The 20,472-nt window shown below is 53.8% G+C and overlaps 2 protein-coding genes across 6 annotated transcripts in view; one reads left to right on the forward strand and one right to left on the reverse strand.

The window, feature by feature from the left end:
- Nucleotides 1-1,619: 1,619 nt before the first annotated feature.
- CLDN5 (claudin 5) lies at nt 1,620-3,975 on the forward strand. The gene has a single exon (XM_021921359.2). It carries the CDS (start codon nt 2,742-2,744, stop codon nt 3,396-3,398), a length of 657 nt encoding a protein of 218 aa, XP_021777051.1. The 5' UTR covers nt 1,620-2,741; the 3' UTR covers nt 3,399-3,975.
- A 2,409-nt stretch (nt 3,976-6,384) lies between these two features.
- CDC45 (cell division cycle 45) overlaps nt 6,385-20,472 on the reverse strand; it is a 43,161-nt gene continuing 29,073 nt past the window's right edge. For 4 of the 5 annotated variants that reach the window (XM_009216786.4, XM_017945130.3, XM_003905218.5 and 1 more), the window contains 9 exons: nt 19,976-20,107; nt 19,631-19,729; nt 18,544-18,705; nt 12,087-12,225; nt 11,926-12,009; nt 10,327-10,445; nt 10,079-10,155; nt 8,073-8,138; nt 6,385-6,513 (listed from right to left, as the gene is read on the reverse strand). In XM_009216786.4, the coding sequence (XP_009215050.2) occupies nt 8,074-8,138; nt 10,079-10,155; nt 10,327-10,445; nt 11,926-12,009; nt 12,087-12,225; nt 18,544-18,705; nt 19,631-19,729; nt 19,976-20,107 (877 nt within the window). In that variant the 3' untranslated portion in view covers nt 6,385-6,513; nt 8,073. The remainder of the gene's footprint in view (nt 6,514-8,072; nt 8,139-10,078; nt 10,156-10,326; nt 10,446-11,925; nt 12,010-12,086; nt 12,226-18,543; nt 18,706-19,630; nt 19,730-19,975; nt 20,108-20,472) is intronic. The other variant, XM_021921356.2, reaches the window with a different exon arrangement.

Consider the following 20,472-nt stretch of genomic DNA (forward strand, 5'->3'; position numbering starts at 1 on the left):
AGGTTATTCCTGGATACCGGGTGGGAAAATCAACAAGCAAATGGACAGGTCCAGCTCAAGCCTCTAAAAGCAATGCTGGGGGACGGTGCAGCAAGGTATTCCTGGAAGTGATCTTAGAAGATGAGCAGGCCGGGCGCGGTGGCTCAAGCCTGTAATCCCAGCACTTTGGGAGGCCAAGACGGGCGGATCACGAGGTCAGGAGATCGAGACCATCCTGGCTAACACGGTGAAACCCCGTCTCTACTAAAAAAAATACAAAAAACTAGCCGGGCGAGGTGGCGGGCGTCTGTAGTCCCAGCTACTCAGGAGGCTGAGGCAGGAGAATGGCGTGAACCCGGGAGGCGGAGCTTGCAGTGAGCTGAGATCCGGCCACTGCACTCCAGTTTGGGCGACAAAGCGAGACTCTGTCTCAACAACAACAACAACAACAAAAAAAGATGAGCAGGACGCAACCTGACAGACCCACACCGTGGGCAGAAGAGGCCAAGGTAAGAGACGGCCCACGTGAGGCCCATAGGCAGGTGAGTCTGCTGGGGCAGAGTGTGTGCTCAGGGCCTCGCCAAGCCTGGTGACTGGACTGGCCAGTCCTAGCACATGCAGGTACGCATCAGTCCAGCTGCTCTAGGGGTCGGCTCTTGTCCATGGGCAATGTGAGCCATGGAGGGTCTTAGGTAGGGTGAGGCCCAGGAGACGGGCCTGCTGGGGTGGCCTAGCTGGGCAAGGGCAGGTTCCTGATGAGCTGAGGAGGCCACAGCAGTCATCCCAGGAAGATGGTGGCATGGAACGGCTGGGAGTAGGGGGATCCGGGGAAGGTCCCTGGGCTTGGGCTAGGGGGTAGTAAGAGTGAGAGGGTGGGTGGGTCAGCTGGACCCCTGGAGTACACAGAGGAGATGTCCAGGAGGGTCTGTAGAAGAAGGGGCGTGGCCCATGGGTCTGCAGCAGGAGGGATGCAGTGACTAAAGTGATAGCTGGGAGAAGGCAGTGGTCCTCAGAGCCACACCTGGTGGGGAGAGGCCACGTGGGGCTGAGCAAAGAGGGTACGATTTCCCTCCAGCCTCAGGGCTGGGCACACTTGCCTTCAGAGCCTCCCCACACTAGGTGAGCCAGATGCTGGCCTTACCTCATTTACCATCTCAGAGCCATCTGAAGGGGGAGAAGGGAACCAGGCCCCAGGAGGCAGAAAGTCATCAAAGCTCCCACATCCGTGACCAGCCTCAGTGCCATGCTTTTTCTATGGAGGGTCCTGTCCAATGGAACTGAGCACAGACCAGATAAAAGAACTGGGCACCCAGTGGCTTCAGTCCAGGGCCTGGAGTTCAAACTTTACTGGAAACAAAGGGGCCGACAGAGATTGGAGAAAGAACTGCTAGAAAGGGGCCGGTGTCCCCATGGGACTGTGGGTTTTGGAGCCTTGTGCCCCCACCTGAGCCTCAGGGGGCCCGGAGTGTCCACCCCAGTGGACCTTTCGAGAAATGGCTGGGCCATTGTGCAGAAGAATGCCCGGAAATCCCGCGCCGCCCTCCCCCAGCAAGGATGGGGGCTCTTCCTCCTGGCCAGGAAACTCCAAGTTGGCTTCCGGAGGGTGGCCTGGGGGCTGGGGTGCCAGGGACACCATCGCCACTGGTGGGAGGGCAGGGCACAGCCCCTCCATGTCCCTTTGTCTCTCCTGTCTGAAGGCCAGAGCAGGCTGCTAGGCCTGGGGCCACCACTGCCCCTGGGTATACACTCAGTGTGCTGGGTCACTGAGAACTTCCTGAAGTGGTGTCACCTGAGCTGGGCCCCCAAGGATGGGGTGCGGGCAGTACCGCAGGAAGAGGAGCAGCCCCTATGAAGATTGAGAGGTCTGGGAAGCCCCTGCAGCTTGGGAGAGTGGGGGTCGCCAGGCAGGGGGAAAGCCCCTGTGCCACCGCTTTGTGCCAGAGACTCAGGCTCCAGAGAGGCAGTGAGTGGCATGGGGGGGTGAGGCTGGAGCCTGGGCCTGACCTCCATATGGCTGCCTGGCGTCTCCGTTTGCCATGGGGTGAGAGACAGTGCCGGGACTCAGAGGGCTGGAGAGAGAGTGCGGGAAAGGGCCTGGGTGGGGCTTGGACTCCGGGGCGGGCTTTCTGGAGACACCCCCTACAAGGGCCTCTACGGCTGTGACAGGGGTTGGGGGGTGGCGGCTCCTGCAAACCCCGGTCAGTGGAGTGGAGCTGGCTCCGGTGGAAGAGACCACTGGGCTCAGTAGGGGATGTGGGAGTGGACCGGGTGGTGCAGGCTGGGGGTCAAGCGCCTTCTGAAGTGACGCGGCCGGAACACGCAGGGAGGCGGCTCAAGAAGCGGGCCCTAGGCCAGCCCAGAACGCGCTTGGCCGCGACTAGGATAACCGCGGGTGGGGCTGGGGGCGGCGGCCGGGCGGGGAGCCGTCCCGCGCCCTCAGCTACCCCCCAAGAGCCGTTGTTTTCCTAACTTCAGCTGCCAGGGGCTCTGTGATTGGCTGCGGGACGACGGCCCGCGCACGGATTGGCTGCTTCGGGCCAGGGGGCCGGGCCTGGGGGCCAGAATCCGCCCCCGAACCTTCAAAGAGGGTACCCCCGGCAGGAGCTGGCAGACCTAGAAGGTGCGACAGACCCGCGGGGCAAACGGACTGGGGCCGAGAGCCAGGAGCGCGGGCGCAAAGGCACTAGGGCCCGCCCAGGGCGCCGCGCAGCACGGCCTTGGGGGTTCTGGGGGGCCGTCGGGCTCGCGTCTCTCCTCTAGCCATGGGGTCCGCAGCGTTGGAGATCCTGGGCCTGGTGCTGTGCCTGGTGGGCTGGGGGGGTCTGATCCTGGCTTGCGGGCTGCCCATGTGGCAGGTGACTGCCTTCCTGGACCACAACATTGTGACTGCGCAGACCACCTGGAAGGGGCTGTGGATGTCGTGCGTGGTGCAGAGCACGGGGCACATGCAGTGCAAGGTGTACGACTCGGTGCTGGCTCTGAGCACCGAGGTGCAGGCAGCGCGGGCGCTCACCGTGGGTGCCGTGCTGTTGGCGTTCGTTGCGCTCTTCGTGACCTTGGCGGGAGCGCAGTGCACCACCTGCGTGGCCCCGGGCCCGGCCAAGGCGCGTGTGGCCCTCACGGGAGGCGTGCTTTACCTGCTTTGCGGGCTGCTTGCGCTCGTGCCACTCTGCTGGTTCGCCAACATTGTCGTCCGCGAGTTCTACGATCCGTCTGTGCCCGTGTCGCAGAAGTACGAGCTGGGCGCAGCGCTGTATATCGGCTGGGCGGCCACCGCGCTGCTCATGGTAGGCGGTGGCCTCTTGTGCTGCGGCGCCTGGGTCTGCACCAGCCGTCCCGACCTCAGCTTCCCCGTGAAGTATTCGGCGCCGCGGCGGCCCACGGCCACCGGCGACTACGACAAGAAGAACTACGTCTGAGGGCGCTGGGCACGGCGGGGGCCCTCCTGCCAGCTACCCCTGCGAGGCGTTGGATGAGCCTGGGGAGCCCCGCATGGACCGGCGGCTTCCGCCGGGTAGCGCCGCGCGCAGGCACCGCGGAACGTCTGGCTCTGCACCCCGACGCGGTTCCTGGATGGGCTCCTGCCTGCGCCCGCAGCTGACCCTCTCCTGCCACCAGCCGGGCCCTGCCCTTAACAGACGGACTCGGACAGTTTCCTTTTCTGTGCGCGGCGCTGTTTCCACAGGCAGAGCGGGTGTCAGACTGAGGATGCTGTTTCCCCTCCAAGACGCTGGGGGTCTTGGCTGTTGCCTTACTTCCCAGAGGCTCCTGCTGACTTCGGAGGGGCGGATGGAGAGCCCAGGGACCCCACCGGAGAGATGTGTACAGCTGGTCTTTACCCCATCAGCAGGGCCCAAGCCCAGGGGCCAGTTACTTGGCCTGGACCTCCCGGTCTCACTCCAACATCTCCCCAGGCAAGGCTTGTGGGCACCGGAGCTTGAGAGTGGGCGGGAGTGGGAAGGCTAAGAATCTACTTAGTAAATGGTTTGAACTCTCTCCCGCCTGTGTCCTGTTCTCTGTCCAGCCATCTCCCGTGTCCAGCAGCCCCATTCATCACCCACCAGCCCCGCCCTCCCAAGGACTCCTGTAGAGACCTCCTCCCAGGGCTGGCATTTTCCCCATCCTCCCTGCTACCTTCCCACCAGGTGGGAGACACAGCCACCACTTACTACAGCCCAGAAAGGCGGGATCTGCGGTCAGAAGAGCGGCTGCTGCAGTCATGGGGCCCTGGGGCCCGGGATGGGACAGGGGCGGGGGCAGCGGCAGACCCCAGCAGGGTGAAGCGCCCTCAACACAGGCTGGTGAGTGGGGTTCCTGCGATGTGGGAAGTGCTGGGGGTGGGCAGTCAGGCCGCTGGCTTCTCTCAGAAAGGGCTGAGCCCCACACAGCACAGGGCGAGGTTTTCCACTGCCCTCTCAGGGCTTGCCTAGTTCCGGGTCCCATCAAGTGGCCACAGAGGTCTGTAGAACTCCCGACCAGGCCCTTTCCAATGGTGGGTGGGGCAGGAATAGGGGTGAATGCAGGACACACCGGTCAACAGTGGGGTTGCCATGGGAGGAGGTGCTGACAGCTGGTTGCCCAGAGTACCACACCTTGGCTCCAGCCCCTCGTCCTGGCTCCTTCACCAGTCCCAGCGTAGCTCCCTACAGAGCCTGTGCCCACCCACCCTGCCGGCCTGGCAGCCTGCCCAGACTGGTACTGACAACCAGCACCTGTGCCAGCCCCTGCTGGGGGCACCTTCCTCCTCCAGGGGCTGTATGACCTGGGAGTCAGGGCTGGCCCCTGCCAGGCATCTAGGAATAGGGGGTCTAGAGCCATCTAACAGTCACTGAGAGCTCATTGTTTTTAGCCTTGTTCTAGGTACTTTGAATTAACACATTTTTAACTTTTGACATAAAGCTAGAAGCAGAAGAGAGCAGCTGATGAAGGGGGCATGCTGCAGGGAAGAGCTCTAAGCCCAGCTGGAAGGAAGACTTGGCATCTGCTCCAACCTGGCCTCGGGGGCCCTGCCCAGAAATGTCTGGGCCACATCCAGTGGCGGGGAGTCTCCTAGGTCTGGCCAGGCTACCACCATGGGGCAGTGGCAGAACCCCAAGAATGTGGGCTCAGTGGGGCTTAGGGCAGCCGCTGGAATGTGTGGCAGCTTCCTGGGAGCTGCTGTGGAACCAGAGGTGGGATGAGTTACAGGGATAGGGGCCCCACAGTGCAGAGGTCCTCAGGAGGCCTGACCTGTGCCCCACCTGGGCCTGTAGAGCAGGGACCAAGAGCAGTCCCCAAGCTTGGGAGTGTGTGATCCCAGAGCTGTGGCCCTGGGCAGAGCCGGAAACAATGGTCCTTACACTCTTGCATCTGGCCACTGGGGCTGGGTAGTACCAGGTCTGGTGCGTTTGGTCAGAAGCCGAGGCTCAAGGCTGCCTGGGAGGGCTGCATCCCACACAAGCTGTTTCCTAAGAAAGGAAGGGCATGGGGCTGGGCATGGGATGGCTCACGGCTATAATCCCAGCACTTTGGGAGGCCGAGGGGGGCGGATCACAAGGTCAGGAGATCAAGACCATCCTGGCCAACATGGCAACACCCCATCTCTACTAAAAATACAAAAATTAGCTGGGTGTGGTGGCCATGCCTGTAATCCCAGCTACTCAGGAAGCTGAGGCAGGAGAACTGCTTGAACCCTGGAGGCAGAGGAAGCAGTGAGCCGAGATCGTGCCACTGCACTCCAGCCTGGCGACAGAGCGAGACTGTCTCAAAAACAAACAAACAAACAAAAAAAAAACGAAGGGCATGGAAAGGCAGCTGCACAGCCTCTGAACTTTCCCAAATGGCCAGGGTGGGCAGCTCAAGGGCCCCAGGGAGCTGTGCAAACCACCAGAGGCAAGGGGGGGGCCCAGCCTCCAGTCCAGCTCTGACCCTTTTGTGCCCACTGCCCTTTGCCAAGGGCTGCACCAAGACCAGCCCCACCTACCTGTGTGCACTTTTCCAGGTCACTCTTTCTGAGCTTTTCCCCACTGACTTAAAACCTACCCAAATCACTCCTGCCTTCAAAGACCTGAAAAAGAGTGCTGGATGGTGAGACCCACGGGTGGAGGGATGGCTGAGAGAGTGGACTAGCTATGTGGCTGAGGCCAAGTGGACTGGAGGAAGTGGTAGGTGGACAGAGGCAGGTGCTGGCTGGCACCACTAGGCAGTGGCCAGTGCAGGTGCTGTGAGGAGGCGGGGATGCTGAGGGGTACTGACCTCTGCCCACTGCCACCTGGAGGTCCTGGAGGACAGAGTGAGGAGATCTTGTACTTCGGGCCAATCCTCATGCTGATTTCCTGCCAGGCGCTGAGGGTACCTGGGGCCCAGGACCTATAGAAGACTCAAGGCACACCTAAGCACTGGCCTCGAGACCAGAGCCACAATGGGGACGGGGCCTAAAATAAGCATTTTATTTAATAAAAAACGGCTTCTACATCTCAAATCATGTACATAACTTACAATCTAAATGAAAGCCAGTTATATAAATAAGGAGGTTATTCCTGAAGAAATCAAATTCTAGAAAAGAAAACAAGAAAAAACAAGTTTCAAACAATGTTGATGTGCCACCAAATTAAACAAACTGCCCAGGCATTCCCTCTGGGTAGTGCTTCTGAGTAGCCAGGACTGCTTGTGGGGGTGAGGCCACCCCAGACTCAGAGGCCTCTGCTGTCCTCACAGCACCCCTTGCCTGGGCTGAGCTGTCCTACATCAGAGCTCCTTCCAGGCACCTTCTCACCTCACGGACCCCACCCAGCTGCTCAGCCAGCCCCCTGGCACCCTCCCATGGGATCTCTCCCTCCATCCCTCGGTACTCTGCTGCTCAGCCCTCCTGGCCCAGGCCACCTGTACCCCTGCCTCAGTGGAAGAACACACAGCAGCATAACATCATCACCAAGCAGGCTGCAGGGAAGGGGTCTGCCTCTAGCACCCACTCCACTGCTGGAGAGCCCCACCTCTGCATCTGCCCCACACTACACAGTCCTGTGCTGATGCTCACATTCATCGTCTAAGGAGAGAGTGGGCCCCATTTTTGGGTGAGGAAACAGGCTCAGTCTGATTAGGTGGCTGGTCGAAGGTCACTGCTGATGAGCCTACAGAACTTGCCAAAAACCCGAGGGTCTGACCCAGAGCCCCTCCCCTAACATGGGCCCTGTGTAGTCCAGGCCACCCTGAGAGGAACTGTGGGGTCCCTGAGGCCCCCTGTGCTGTTGTCAGTCGAACACCCCCACTCCAGCCCCAAAAGAACAGGTGCTTGCCCCTGGAGGGATGGACAGACGGACGGATGGGTGGGAGAGTGGGAAGGACCCCAGGCCTAGCCTGAAGGACCTCCTACAACAGAGCCTTGGCAGGGCCCTTCTGCCACAGCCGCAGCCTCCAGGCTAGGGCTCCAGGAGATGCAGGGCTGGATGTGGCATTCCCTGTGGGGAACCTGGGCTGAGAGATGGTCACAAAGACACAAGGCAGGCCTATTTCCTGGGAACCCTCAAGAAAGAGGTAGTACACGGGGCAGTGGGAGGTGTCCCGGGTCAGTGACCTGCCAGTGAATCCCATCGCGGCCCTCAGGACAGCTGTGTGCTGGTGAAGGCCCCAGCAGAACCGGCACTTTGGAATTCCCAGCTGAGTGGCTGCCAACAGCTTTGCTTTCTCATGAGCCAAGCACACAAAAGCCTGCATGCCTGCTCTGTGGGCTCTTGCCCAGCACTTGACATGAAGGCTGTGGGACAGGAGGCTCCAGGTGGCCTCCGAGGGCAGCACCAGGGAGTCTGTGTGTGACATGTGTCACACGGGATGCCCAGCCCCAGAGTGCGGTCAGCAGAGGGTGAATACCAGCTCTTTCTGAAGGGATCGCAGGGGCTTAATGAAATTAGCTACCTCAAAATGCCCCATTGTGGCCCTGCTGGCAGCCTAAGGACAGATGTGCTTGGGAAAAATGTGTTGGCTCCAATCTCCTCAAGAACCCTGCTTTGGTCTGAAACCCAAGTAAAAGCCTCCGTTGAGGGAGGACAGAGCAGGGCATCAGGGTCGGGCTCTGAGGGGGCTGCTACAGCTGCCCCTGCAGAACCCCTGTAACTCACCCTAGGATAGGAGGGAAATCAGTGCGTCCAGAAACTTGCTCCGATCCTCAGTTTTCAGCTCAATTACTGAAGTAATGAAAGAAAAACAGCCGTGAGAAGGGAGGAGTAGGAACACAAGGCAGGGCACAGAACTGCCCCCGCCGCCGGACCTCCACCGCATTCCAAAGTGTGCAGCTCCTCCTGGTCTGTGGTGTTCTGCACTCAGTGGTTGTGTCTCTGTCTCACTGTACCTCGTCGTCAGAACTGCTGTCTGCACTGCTAGAGAGGCCAGGGCTGGGGACTGCAGAGAGAACCCCGCCCCGGGAAGCCAATAGAGGGGACACAGGGAGGGGCCCTACAGACCTGGACAGAAACGGGCCTGCCCACCCCACCTGGCATGAATCCTGGTCCCCAGAGTGGGTTGTGGAAGTCCTTGGGTGGGGCAGGACACTTTTGGATGCACTCTGGCCAATGCCTCGGCTTCAGTGTTCTCTTCCCCACAAGGGGACATGGTGCAAACTGCCCATATCACAGGGCCCTCAGGCTCAGCTGAGCACACAAACCCTCACCACAAAGCAAAACTAGCCCCCAGAATGGGGCTGGCCTGGCCCTGGGAGCCGTCTATGCCGCCAGCCACAGCCCCGAGAGCCCCAGATCCAGCCCGACACAGGTGGGTACTGGCCATGGCCCACTCTGCACCCCCACCCCTGGCTCTCTACCCTCAGGGAGACCAGGCAGTTCCCAGCCCGAAACCTCCCTGTATAATGAAGCCAGATATTCTGCAGGCCAGTGGGTGTCCATTCACCTCTCCCACAGCACAAGCACAAAAGAGTTAGCAGGGGCTGCTGTGCGGGGTGAACCGACGCCACACAGTGCCACAGCCATGGCTGGGTCTGGCTCAAGGAAGGCAGCTCTGAGATGGCTGAGGCCACTTCAACAAAGGCTGGATCTCCCATGACAGTGTCTATCATTGTTGAGGAATCCGTGGTGATGAGGCAAGAAAATTTCCTTTCTCAGAGGTGCGGGAAGTACTGAGGTTGTTGAGCTGAACTGTCTCCCCCAAATCCCTATGTTGAAGCCCTAACCCCCAGGACCTTAGAATGTGACTGTGGCAATTAAGTTCAAATGGGGTTGTTAGGATGGGCTCTAATCCAATCTGTCTGGTGTCCTCAGAAGATGAAGCGGTTTGGACACACACACCAGGGAGGTGTGCAGAGGGAAGACCACGTGAAGACACAGAGAGAAGGTGGGCATCTGTGTGAGCCAAGGAGAGAGGCCTCAGGAGAAGCCAGCCCTGCCCCGCCTTGACCTGGGCCTTCTCACCCCTAGGACTGGGAGGAGACACGTGGTTGAAGCCACCCTGTCTGTGGTATTTTGCTATGGCAGCTGTAGCAAACTAACCCAGGGTGAAATATCAGTAAGTCTGTTTTACTTTAAAGCCTGTCAATAAGAATAAGAAGGCAAACACAGCCGAATGTGAACCATCTTCTGTGCTGGTGCTGGGGAAGCAACAGGCGGGCAGGCCCATCTATTCTGGGCTCATCTGACACACAGGTGGGGCTAGTGTCCCAGCTGTCTCACAGGTAGCACCTATCACGACACACACCTTTAACCCGTGGAGAGGGGGCTGGGCACAGCATGGGGTGGTATCCTGGGTCATCACAGGCCCTGCTGTTTCCTCATCCCATGAAACAGAAACAACCCAACCCTGACAGGTGAGACGGAGGCCCAGGGGCCCTGGTGGCCAGTTCTCTAGGCTTGCTGGGAAAGTGATCCTTAGCACTGGCTGTAAGGCCAGAGTCAGGCCTGTCATTCCCTGGGAAACACTTTTTCCCTTTCTAAGGAGCCTGAGGCTCACCAGAGCTCCCTGAGCCACCAGGAGTAGCCTGTCTGAGGGCCGGATCTGGAAGGTCAAGAGAGCTGTTGGCCAGGCTCCTCCAGCCATGCCAACTTGCCTGGTTCCAGGGCCTGCAGTGGCATTGAAGGGTCAGGTGGGGAAGTGTGGCAGAGTGGCAGAAGACTCTTACCTGAGAGGTCAAAATGGTTGTGCAGCATCCGGGAGCTGGTGCTTTCCGCTGCCTTCTCAAATGCCCGCCCAAAAAAGCTGCAGATACACAAGACATGTCGGGGATCAGGCTGCCTGCAATGGACCCTTCCCATCCCCGGCCCCAGGACAGACACTAGAGGCAAATACCACTCTACTCAGCAGGGCTAACAAGCTGACACCCCCAACACCCCATACCCTCCAGTCCCAGGACGAGTGGAAATTGCTCACTTCTTCCTGTCCGAGCTGTCGGTCTCTGGGGGGATGCCCACCACGGTCACTGTGCCATGCTCCACGCTCAGGGGGGCAGCCATCACCAGAGGCAGCAGCTTGCAGCGCCTGTTCTTTGTCTATGGAGTTGGAGAGAGCACCCTCTGTCAGAGTACGATGGGCCCCAGCTCACCACTCAGAGCCCAGAGCCCGACAGCACCCACTCACTCTACTCCCCAGAGCCTCCAGGGACTCTGTCATCAGAGAAGATGCCTTGGTCCCCACCCAGCCACCCCAAGTTAGATGCCCAAGGCCAGGGTCTAATTCCCAGTCCAGGGAGCTCTCCAAGCATCTGCCCTCCTGTACCCACAGCGTGGTACTGTGGCCACGATGCTGTGTCCCCAAGCCTCCTTGTGTACCACCCTAGCCCCACTGCCCCTTGGCTGTTTGTTGCAGGGAGCCCGCCCTGCTGTCTCCTCCCTCACCTCCTTCAGGTCCTGCGGCAGCTGCCACCTTCTCCAGGAGGCCCCAGGCCACCCCGCCTCCTCCTGCTCCATCCCCTGGCAGCACATGCTATCATCTTAACCGCAGCTACCACTCCTTATCCCCTCTCGCTGGCACGCTCCCTCAGGATAAAGGTTCAGGGCCTCCTTCTCTGCTGTGCCTGCGGCACCCACACCCTACAGCCCAGGTGACCAGCATTCCTGGTGTGTCTAGGACTGAGGGGTGTCCCAGGATGTGCACCAGGATGGGCAGTCACTCCATGACAACAGGGCCAGGCAGGTGCTGGATGTTCAAAACATGTCTGATAAATGAATGGATCCTGTAAAGTAGGTATATGTTCATCCATTTCATGGATGAGGAAACAGGCTCAGATCAGATTATCTACCTCACGTCACACAACTGGCAAATGAGGAGGCTGATCTTTGAACACAGCCTAGAGGACTTCAAGGCCCATGCTCTGTCCCTAGTTCATCTTTGATATTACCTGGTTGATAGAACACATGTCATCTGCCATCATTTTTCTGGTTAGTTCAGTAGCAAAAGAAAAGTTCAACTTCCTGTTAGCACATTTTGTTTGAAATAGCCCCCTGCATAAACTCTCATCCTCAAAGCAGAGGAGGACTTCAATTATTGAAATGTCACATCTGGGAAGAGCCCCATGCTGGCTGGGTGAGGACCCCTGCCCTAAAGCCAGTCAAGTTAGGAGTGTGTTCCACGTCAACGCAAAGAGGGGGTTAGGCCACACAGAAGACAAAGCCAGGCACAGGAAATCAGCCTAGTGGACAACCTGTTGCTGGGAAGCCAGTCTCTGCTACAACCATCCTGCTTTCCCTGACCTGCGACAATAGCACACAAGCCCCAGCCCTATTCACTCCGTGAGGGCCCCTCCCTACTCGTCTGAGTGACTTAGACAGCCAGTGATGAATCAGAGCTTGAGAGAACTGGAAGGTTCCTAGGGGTCAGCTGAGGAAAAGACAGCTCAGAAAAAAGTAATGGATATGCCTAGACCTTGCAGCTGGTGAACAGCCACAGGCACCCCAAGCATCTAACTCCCAGTCCAGGGAGCTCTCCAAGCACCTGCCCTCCTGTACCCACAGCACCCGCCTGGCCTCTCACCGAACACACAAAGGACTTGAGCAGGTGTTTGCTGAGCAGGCTCAGGGACGCCGGCCTGGAGAACAGCACGACATCTGGAGTGCCCTGTGGAGGCGAGACAGATGGTCAGACGAAGCCACTGGTGCTGTGGCCAGGCGCCTGTGCTCTGTGGGAAGCCTGACCTCCATGAGGGAGCAGTACAGGAAAGGCCCCTGGGAGATGACGAGGTTGGTGCAAAGGCAGCTGGCAATGGTCTGCTGGGTGGCTCGTAGCTGCTTCTTGGCGAGTTCCAGGCCATGGTAGAGTTTGTCCAGGTTACTCCTGCAACAGGGCAGACACATGGCTTTGGTGGTGCTTGTCAGGTGGTGCTTTGGTAAAATACCAAAGTCACAAATAAGATTGCTTGGCTACCGGTTCAGAAAGAGGTTTGGGGATAAGAATTTATCTTTTCTCCCTCCTGAGTTCTCTCTCACATGAAAGGAAATAATTTTTTAAATTGTATAAACACGCAGCAATCCAGTGAGAGGTGGGAGAGGGTGCAAGCATCAGAAGACAGAAGATTAAAAGCCAACAGAGGGAAGATCCCACACAGGAGGGCCCAGGAGGACTGACACAGGGGAGGCTTGGGCAAGGGCTGGAGGTTGGATGACGGATCGCCTCAAACTCAACAGATTTTTACTCTTCTCTCGAAAAAGGGAGGCTCCCCTCTGAGTACGTGAAATGTACCCTCTGTGTATAAGTAGAGTCCTCAAGCAAAGCCTCTGGGCTTTACAGTGGGGAGTCACAAAGTGTCACAGTTGGCTCCTGCCTGCAAAGGTGAAGCGATGTCTTATGACCAGTGAGCTGTGCCCAGATATCCAGGGCTCAGCCAAGGGTCCACGATCCCCTTCTTGAATATGAAAGACATCAGATCATTTGAGAAATGCCTGTGGCCTGAAAAAATAACCCTGAAGGAAACAGATAATTTGGAGAACAAAAGAAAGTTAAAATGAACTCTAACTAGTATCTTCAGAGAGATGTGTGCAACTCTTACATTCCTAAACCAAGAACAGGATGCTATGAAAAACGAACAGTCAAAAACTAGGAAATGTTGATGGAAATAAAAACAATTGCAAAAGATAAAACATCCACTCAAAGTCCAGAGGATAAGTCAAGAAAAGCTTCCTCAACATAGGTAACAAGACAAAGTTACGGAAAATGTAAGGCAAAAATATAAGACAGAGCATCATCATTCCAGGAAGCCTGGAAAGCAAGAATAAAAAACATGGATATTTTCTGTGGAGGGAATAGTAAAGAAATAGTAAAATGAAGATACTGTCAGATATATAAGAACTCAGAAAGTTTATCTCACATGTGACTTTTATTTGAATGTTATTTAAGAACTGTGCTCTAATTTAATGAGGGAGTAAATGAAACAAAGATGAAGATCCCAAGAAACATTGGACCTAACTAAGAGGCACAGCCAAGATTTGGACATCCATGAGGATAGTGGAAGGCAGGCCTAGAGAGCTGTAGGTCCAGGCTGCGGTGAGCAGACAGAATCCCAGACTCTTCAGCAAAAAGGGGCTCAGAGAATAACGGCTGGAAGGAGTTTGGGGGAGAAAAAAATGAATGTGATAAAGGAGGCAATTAAAAACGCCAGGAAAAACAAAGAGCTGTGCCAGATAGTAATCCATTATTACACATGATTGTCTCTGGAATAGTTTATTAGCACAATAAAGTAAACTATTTGTTGACTTTCATCTTTTAAAATCAACCTATAGGCTGGGCGCAGTGGTTCACACCTGTAATCCCAGCACTTTGGGAGGCCGAGGTGGGCAGATCACGAGGTCAGGAGATCAAGACCATCCTGGCTAACACGGTGAAACCCCATCTCTACAAAAATTAGCTGGGCATGGTGGCGGGTGCCTGTGGTCCCAGCTACTCGGGAGGCTGAGGCAGGAGACTGGCGGGTGAACCCAGGAGGAGGAGCTTGCAGTGAGCCGAGATCGCACAACTGCACTCCAGCTTGGGCGACAGAGCGAGACTCCGTCTCTAAAAAAATAAATAAATAAAATAAAATAAAATAAAATAAAATCAACCTACAGCCAAAGATAAGACAAAATTATCTTTTTCTCTATCCCAAGATTGTTATCAGTCTTGAAAATGTAAAAGCACAAATTTCAGAAAATACCAAGGAGAGCTGAAGAGCAAAGTAAGGCTGTTTCCACAGCTTGGATATCTGTCCCCTCAAAACCTCATGTTGAAATCTGATCCAAGATCACAGAGATGGGGTCTAATGGGAAATGTTTGGATCATGGGGGCAGATCCCTCATGAATAGATGAATGCCCTACCTGGGGCTGGGGGGTATAATTGAGTTCTTACTCTATTAGTTCCCATGACAGCTGGTTGTTAAAAAGAGCCTAGTACTTTCCTCCTTTCTCTTCCTTCCTCCATTACCACATGGTCTCTGCACACATCAGCTCCCCTTTTGCCATGAGTGGAAGCAGCCTGAGGCCCTCACCAGATGCAGATGCCCAATCTTGAGCGTTCCAGCCATCAGAATTGTGAGCCAAATAAACCTTTTCTCTTTATAAATTACCCAGCCTCAGGTACTCCTTTACAGCAACACAAAATGGATTAAGAGTGTTTCAAATATCCTTTTCTTACAAAGTAGGGAGATGAGACACTGGTGATGAAAGAAGACATAAATATGTTAAAGTTACAAAGAAGTTAAAAATAGTGGCATAACTGTACCAACAGGAGGGAAGGTGGACAAGAGTGGGACAGATGCTCCTTTGTCACAGTAGGAAGTTGGTAGACAATGTCTAAAGCCTACCCATCAATGCTGGGACGATGGCAACAACAGTGGTAAGACAGTGTTTGGATTTCCCCAAATTTCTAGATAAAAGTAGAGCAACTATATTGCAAAACAAAAAACTTGGGACCCACATTTGCAACAAATTAAGAGAACAAGGGAACACTTCAAACCCCAAAGTGTAAGCAGGTGAAAAGAGACCATGAACAGCCAGACAGGTACACCATCTATATCAGTGCGAGAGAAAGCCGAGAGGTAGTGAGACCTAAGAAGACTTAAAACTCCAGGCAACTGGAGAGCAGTGGCCCAGACTGAGAGGAAGTTTGCCCTATGCAACAGCAGGTGAGTGCAGTGGGCCAAGGGAAAGTATAAGGGGCCTCCCTAGAGTGCAAGGAGTCCTGGTAATGAGCAAGGGGTCCTGTTAAACAGCAAGGAATCCTGGTAAAGTATAAGGAGACTATAGTAAAGAGTAAGGGGCCCAGCCTGGCCAACATGTCTCTACAAAAAATACAAAAATTAGCCAGGTGTGGTGGCACATGCCTGTAGTCCCACTTACTTGGGAAGCTGAGGCAGGAGACTCGCTTGAACCTGGGAGGCAGAGGTTGCAGTGAGTGGAAATCGTGCCACTGCACACCAGCTTAAGTGACAGAGTAAGACCTTGCCTCCAAAAAAAAAAAAAAAAAAAAAAAAAAATTAGCCTTCATGACCTTGGGTTAGGCAATGGTTTCTTAGCTATGACACCAAAAGCGCAAGAAACAAAGGAAAAAGCAGATCACTTAAATGTCATCAAAATTAACAAATTTTATATTTCCTAGGACACTGACAAAGTGAAAAGCCAGCCTACAGAATGGGAGAAAATACTTGCAAATTACTTATCTGATAAGGGATTTGTATGTAGGATATATAAAAATTTTAGGCTGGGCACGATGATTTATACCTATAATCCCAGTTCTTTGGGAGGCCAAGGCCAGAAGACTGCTTGAGCCCAGGAGTTTGAGACCAGCCTGGGCAACATGGTAAGACCTCATCTCTACTAAACATTTAAAAATTAGCAGGTGTGGAAGCTCATGCCTGTAATCCCAGCTACTCAGGAGGCTGAGGTGGGAGGATGGCTTGAGCCAAGGAGTTTGAGGCTGCAGTGAGCCATGATTGCACCACTGCATTCCAGCTTGAGCAACACAGTGATACCTTGTCTCAAAAAAAAAAAAAAAAAAAAAAAAAGACAAAGGACTCGAATAGACAATTCTCCTAACAAGATACACGAATGACCAATAAGCACATGAGAAGATGCTCAACACTATTAGTCATCAAGAAAATGCAAATCAAAACCATGAGATACCACTTCATACTCACTGGGATGGCTGTAATCCAAAAGATGGACAAAAACAAGTGTCGGTGAGGATGTGAAGACACTGAAACCCTCCCACCTGGTGGGAATGTAAAATGGTGCAGCTGCTGTGGAAAACAGTCTGGCAGTTCCCCAAAAGGTTAAACCTAGTGTTACCATGTCACCCAGTATTTCCACTTGTAGGTATATAACCAAAAGAAACAAAGACATGACTACACAAAAACTTGTACATCTAGGTTCACAGAAGCATTAGTCACAATAGTCAACAGGTGGAAACAAACCACATGCCCATCAACTGATGAACTTATAAATGAAATAGAATATATCCATCCAATGGAATATTATTTACAATAAAAAGATATTGGCTGGGCGTGGTGGCTCATGCCTGTAATCCCAGCACTTTGGGAGGCCAAGGCAGGCGGATCACAAGGTCAGGCGTTTGAGACCAGCCTGGCCAACATGGTGAAACCCCGTCTCTACTAAAACTACAAAAATTAGCCGGGCTTGGTGGCATGTGCCTGTAATCCCAGCCACTCGGGAGGCTGAGGCAGGAGAATTGCTTGAACCCAGGAGGCAGAGGTTGCAGTGAGCCGAGAACATGCCACTAGACTATAGCCTGGGCAACAGAGTGAGACTCTGTCTCGGGTGCAGGGGGAGGAAGACATATAGTCCCAATACATCCTACAATATAGATGAGCCTTGCAAACATGATGCTAAGTGAAGACCCCAGTCACAAAGAACCACATCTTGTATGATCCCATTTGTATGAAATGCTCAGAACAGTCAATTCATAAAGACAAAAGGGAGATTGGTGGTTGCCAGAGGCTGGGAGGATCTCTCTGGGGCAATGAAAATGCTCTAAAATTAAATAGTGGTAATTGGTGCACAACCTTGCAAAACCTAACTGCAATCTACTAAAAGTCATTGCAGGCTAGGCACAGTGGCTCATGCCTGTTCATCCCAGCACTTTGGGAGGCTGAGGTGGAAGGATTGCTTGAGCCTAGGAATTTGAGACCAGTATGGGCAACATAGTGATATCATATCTCTACAAAAATTTTAAAAATTAGCAAGGTGTGGTGGCATGCACCTGTTGTCCCAGCTACTCCAGAGACTGAGGTAGGAGGATTGCTTGAGGCTGCTGTGAGCTATGAGCATGCCACTGCACTCCAGCCTGGGCAACAGAGCGAGACCCTGTCTCTAAAAAAGTAAAAAATAAATAATAAAAGCCATCACATTGTACACGTTAAATGGGTGAACTGTATGGCATGCAAATTGTATCTCAATAAATCTGTGGGGAAAAAAAAGTGTGCTTGGGAGCAGAACCAGGAAATCCCAGAAAGCAGGCCCCCATATATACATATGCATTTTTACCACCGCACAAAAGCAACAGAAGTGGCAGCTCTTGAAGTCAGAAAAGCTGTCCGAATCATGCCTCCTCCTCCTAAAAAGTCAGGGAAATGAAATTTATAAATAAAGAGCATGAGAGAAGTAGCAAAGTCAAATCCCCTCAAAGTCACTACTAGAAAGAAAGAGAAGAAGGAACAGGAACACCTCCCTGGACAATGACAGCACACTAATGTGAAAGTTGCAGATCCCAGGATGAAATCACTTTTTGTCAGGCCCAAACAAATTAAAGCTGAGAAAGCACCAAGGAAGAGAGCTCCTGCTTGCATGTCTGGAATAAAGACTCAAAGACTTTCTAAATAACCCCACAAGAAATCCCTTCTTTAGGACTGCAACAATTCAGATAAGATGCTCTTAAAATACAACACTTGCCCAGTAATGCATCTTCACCAATGAACTGATGCCAACTCTGGCTTTGAGTCTCTGAAACCAATGAATTGTTTCCAAGCTAGCTTATGTGAACTTCTCCTTTTGCCAATAAAAGCTTCCCCTTAGCCTCCTGTCTTTGGATGCATATTTGGGTTACCACAGCTGTGCATCACAGACACTATAATCCTCTTTTCTAATTCCCAGATAAATTCAATGTATTTGGAGATATTTTGCTCTGATGTCTGTAGTCTGACACTAGAAAGATATGCTAAAAAAAAGATCCAAATTGTCACATTCTATTTCAAAACAAGCAAAAAGACAAGGAAAAATACAGGACATCTCAGGAAGTAAGATAAGAAAGAATTGGAAAATTAAAAAATTGAGAAATGACAACTAAACTGTAAGATTAAACACAAGAATGAATATACACAACAAACAATGCCTTTTGTTAAGAGATACAAAAGGTAAAAAAAGAAAATTTTAAAAATCAAAAAGAAAAAAGAGCCAAAAAGGATTCAAGAGAAAGTGACAAATACTGAAGAGGGGCAGGTAATATGTCAGGTACATGCCACGCTGGCATTGTGATTCCAGTTCACACAAGCAGTTTCTGCAGGACACAGTCACTCCCACAGCCCTGGGGTCCCCATAACTGACCTTCCTGGCCACTATAAGAACCAGTGTTGGCCCCATGAGGCAATGGCAAACCCACAGCCCTCCTACCTAGAGAGGCTGTCCAGAGCCTGGATGAAGTGATCTGTCCCTGAGCCATCCCTCTCGGGGCTCTCCATCAAAGACATGGTGGCAAAGACCACATCGCTGGCCAGGAACTTGTGCTTGAACCCAAAATGAATGCTGAAAGTCTGCACGCGCATGTCCTTCATCCTGTCACAGGAGCAAACACAGCTGTCACCCTCAAATTGTGGGCGAGCTCTCAGTGCCAGGCAGGCCAACAGATGTGCTAATGTCCCTCACATGCCCGAGCCAATGCTTCCAGCACAGCTGTGCTGCTCAGAGGATGAGGCGGGTCAGAACATCCAGACATACCGGCCCTGCAGCCCAGAGTGGCCAGATGCCTTCTCGTCAACAGCTGTTTGGCTGGCTTACGGGTATGTGGGGTCCTCTCCTACACCCTAGCATGCCAACTGGCTGGGGTGGGAGAAGCCAGGGGCCTCCAGGAGTGCCCACGGACTTGGTCGGGCAGAGTTCACCTGAACCTGGCTCTGTGGCCCATTTGCTGTCTCCAGTGAAACAGACTGGGGTCAATCTCACAGGTCCCACAGCAGCCCCGGGATCCAAGGATCCTAAATCTCACAAGCTTGAAAAAGTCCTATTTTTTTGTTTTTTTTGAGACGGAGTCTTGCTCTGTGCCCCAGGCTGGAGTGCAGTGGCGCGATCTCGGCTCACTGCAAGCTCCGCCCCCCCCGGGTTCAAACCATTCTCCTGCCTCAGCCTCCTGAGTAGCTGGGACTACAGGCGCCCGCCACCTCGCCCGGCTAATTTTCTTGTATTTTTAGTAGAGACGGGGTTTCACCGTGTTAGCCAGGATGGTCTTGATCTCCTGACCTCGTGATCCGCCCGTCTCGGCCTCCCAAAGTGCTGGGATTACAGGCTTGAGCCACCGCGCCCGGCCAGAAAAAGTCCTATTTTTAACCCAAAAAGAACTCAAGACTTCAGGAATGGCCAGACTCGCATAACACTAATTGTACATTCTTGGGTTGTTGTTTTTTTTTTTGCATTATTTTAGGAGCACAGTTAAAGTAGAACTTTTCACTTTAAAAAAGCTCAATCCAGAAAAATGTGTGTTTACCCAAATTTATTTGCAGACTCTTCAATCATTTCCCGCAAATTCTCCTTCAAGGAGATGTCCATGGCCTGGAACTTCTGCTTCACCTGCTTCAGGGGAAGACTGGAAAGAACAAGCCCAAGCCACATGAGCAAGGTCACCACACACCGACAGGGTGGAAAGAAACCCAAACCAAGGGCAAGCAAGGATGTCCCCACACCGGCATTCGGAGGATATTCTGAGATCTAGGGCGAGGAGCTTATGGCAGGACAGGCTGCATTTTCTAATTAAGTTGGTTACAACAAAGCAGAGGGGCTTTTCCCTTGGGGGTGGCCAGGGCTGGCACTGCAGGCCCAGGCAGTCACTCACCCCATGTCTGCGAGGAACTCCTGGAGCCGTTTCTGTCCGTGCACAGACCACAGCTTGAACCTGGCTGCGGTATAGCTGGTGTTGCACAGGCTGTCATGGAGGGACCAGTGCTGGTAGAGCGCCAGGCGGAGGCTGGGCGTGCTGTCAAGGAGCATGCAAGCACCCACTGGCTGCCCTGAGCACACAGCCCCACCCTCGTAACTCCAGCAGGTGGGCCACTCTGATGGCGGGGCCCTTCCTTGCCGGGCCTGCCTGCACGACCAGGTATCCCAAGGGCGACTTGGAGCCCTTTGACCTTCTTAGCTTAAGCTGACCCATATGGAGAGCCTGTGAAATGACAGGCACAGACCACCATCCCTGTCTGACAGGCAGAGTATCTGGAGCACAGGGGTCTGCAGAGTCCGTGTGCTGTGGTCACACGTAGTCATGACCACACATGACATGGGAGGCTGGGCTGACCAGCTTGTCGTCCTGCACCTCCTGCTCCACCGAGCCCA

This window comes from Papio anubis, chromosome 16 (genome assembly GCF_008728515.1).
Source record: "Papio anubis isolate 15944 chromosome 16, Panubis1.0, whole genome shotgun sequence".
Taxonomy (NCBI): Eukaryota; Metazoa; Chordata; class Mammalia; order Primates; family Cercopithecidae; genus Papio; species Papio anubis.

What these genes read in the sequence shown, in the direction of transcription:
- CLDN5 (XM_021921359.2), top strand. Translation starts at nt 2,742, where the DNA reads ATGGGGTCCGCAGCGTTGGAGATCCTGGGCCTGGTGCTGTGCCTGGTG.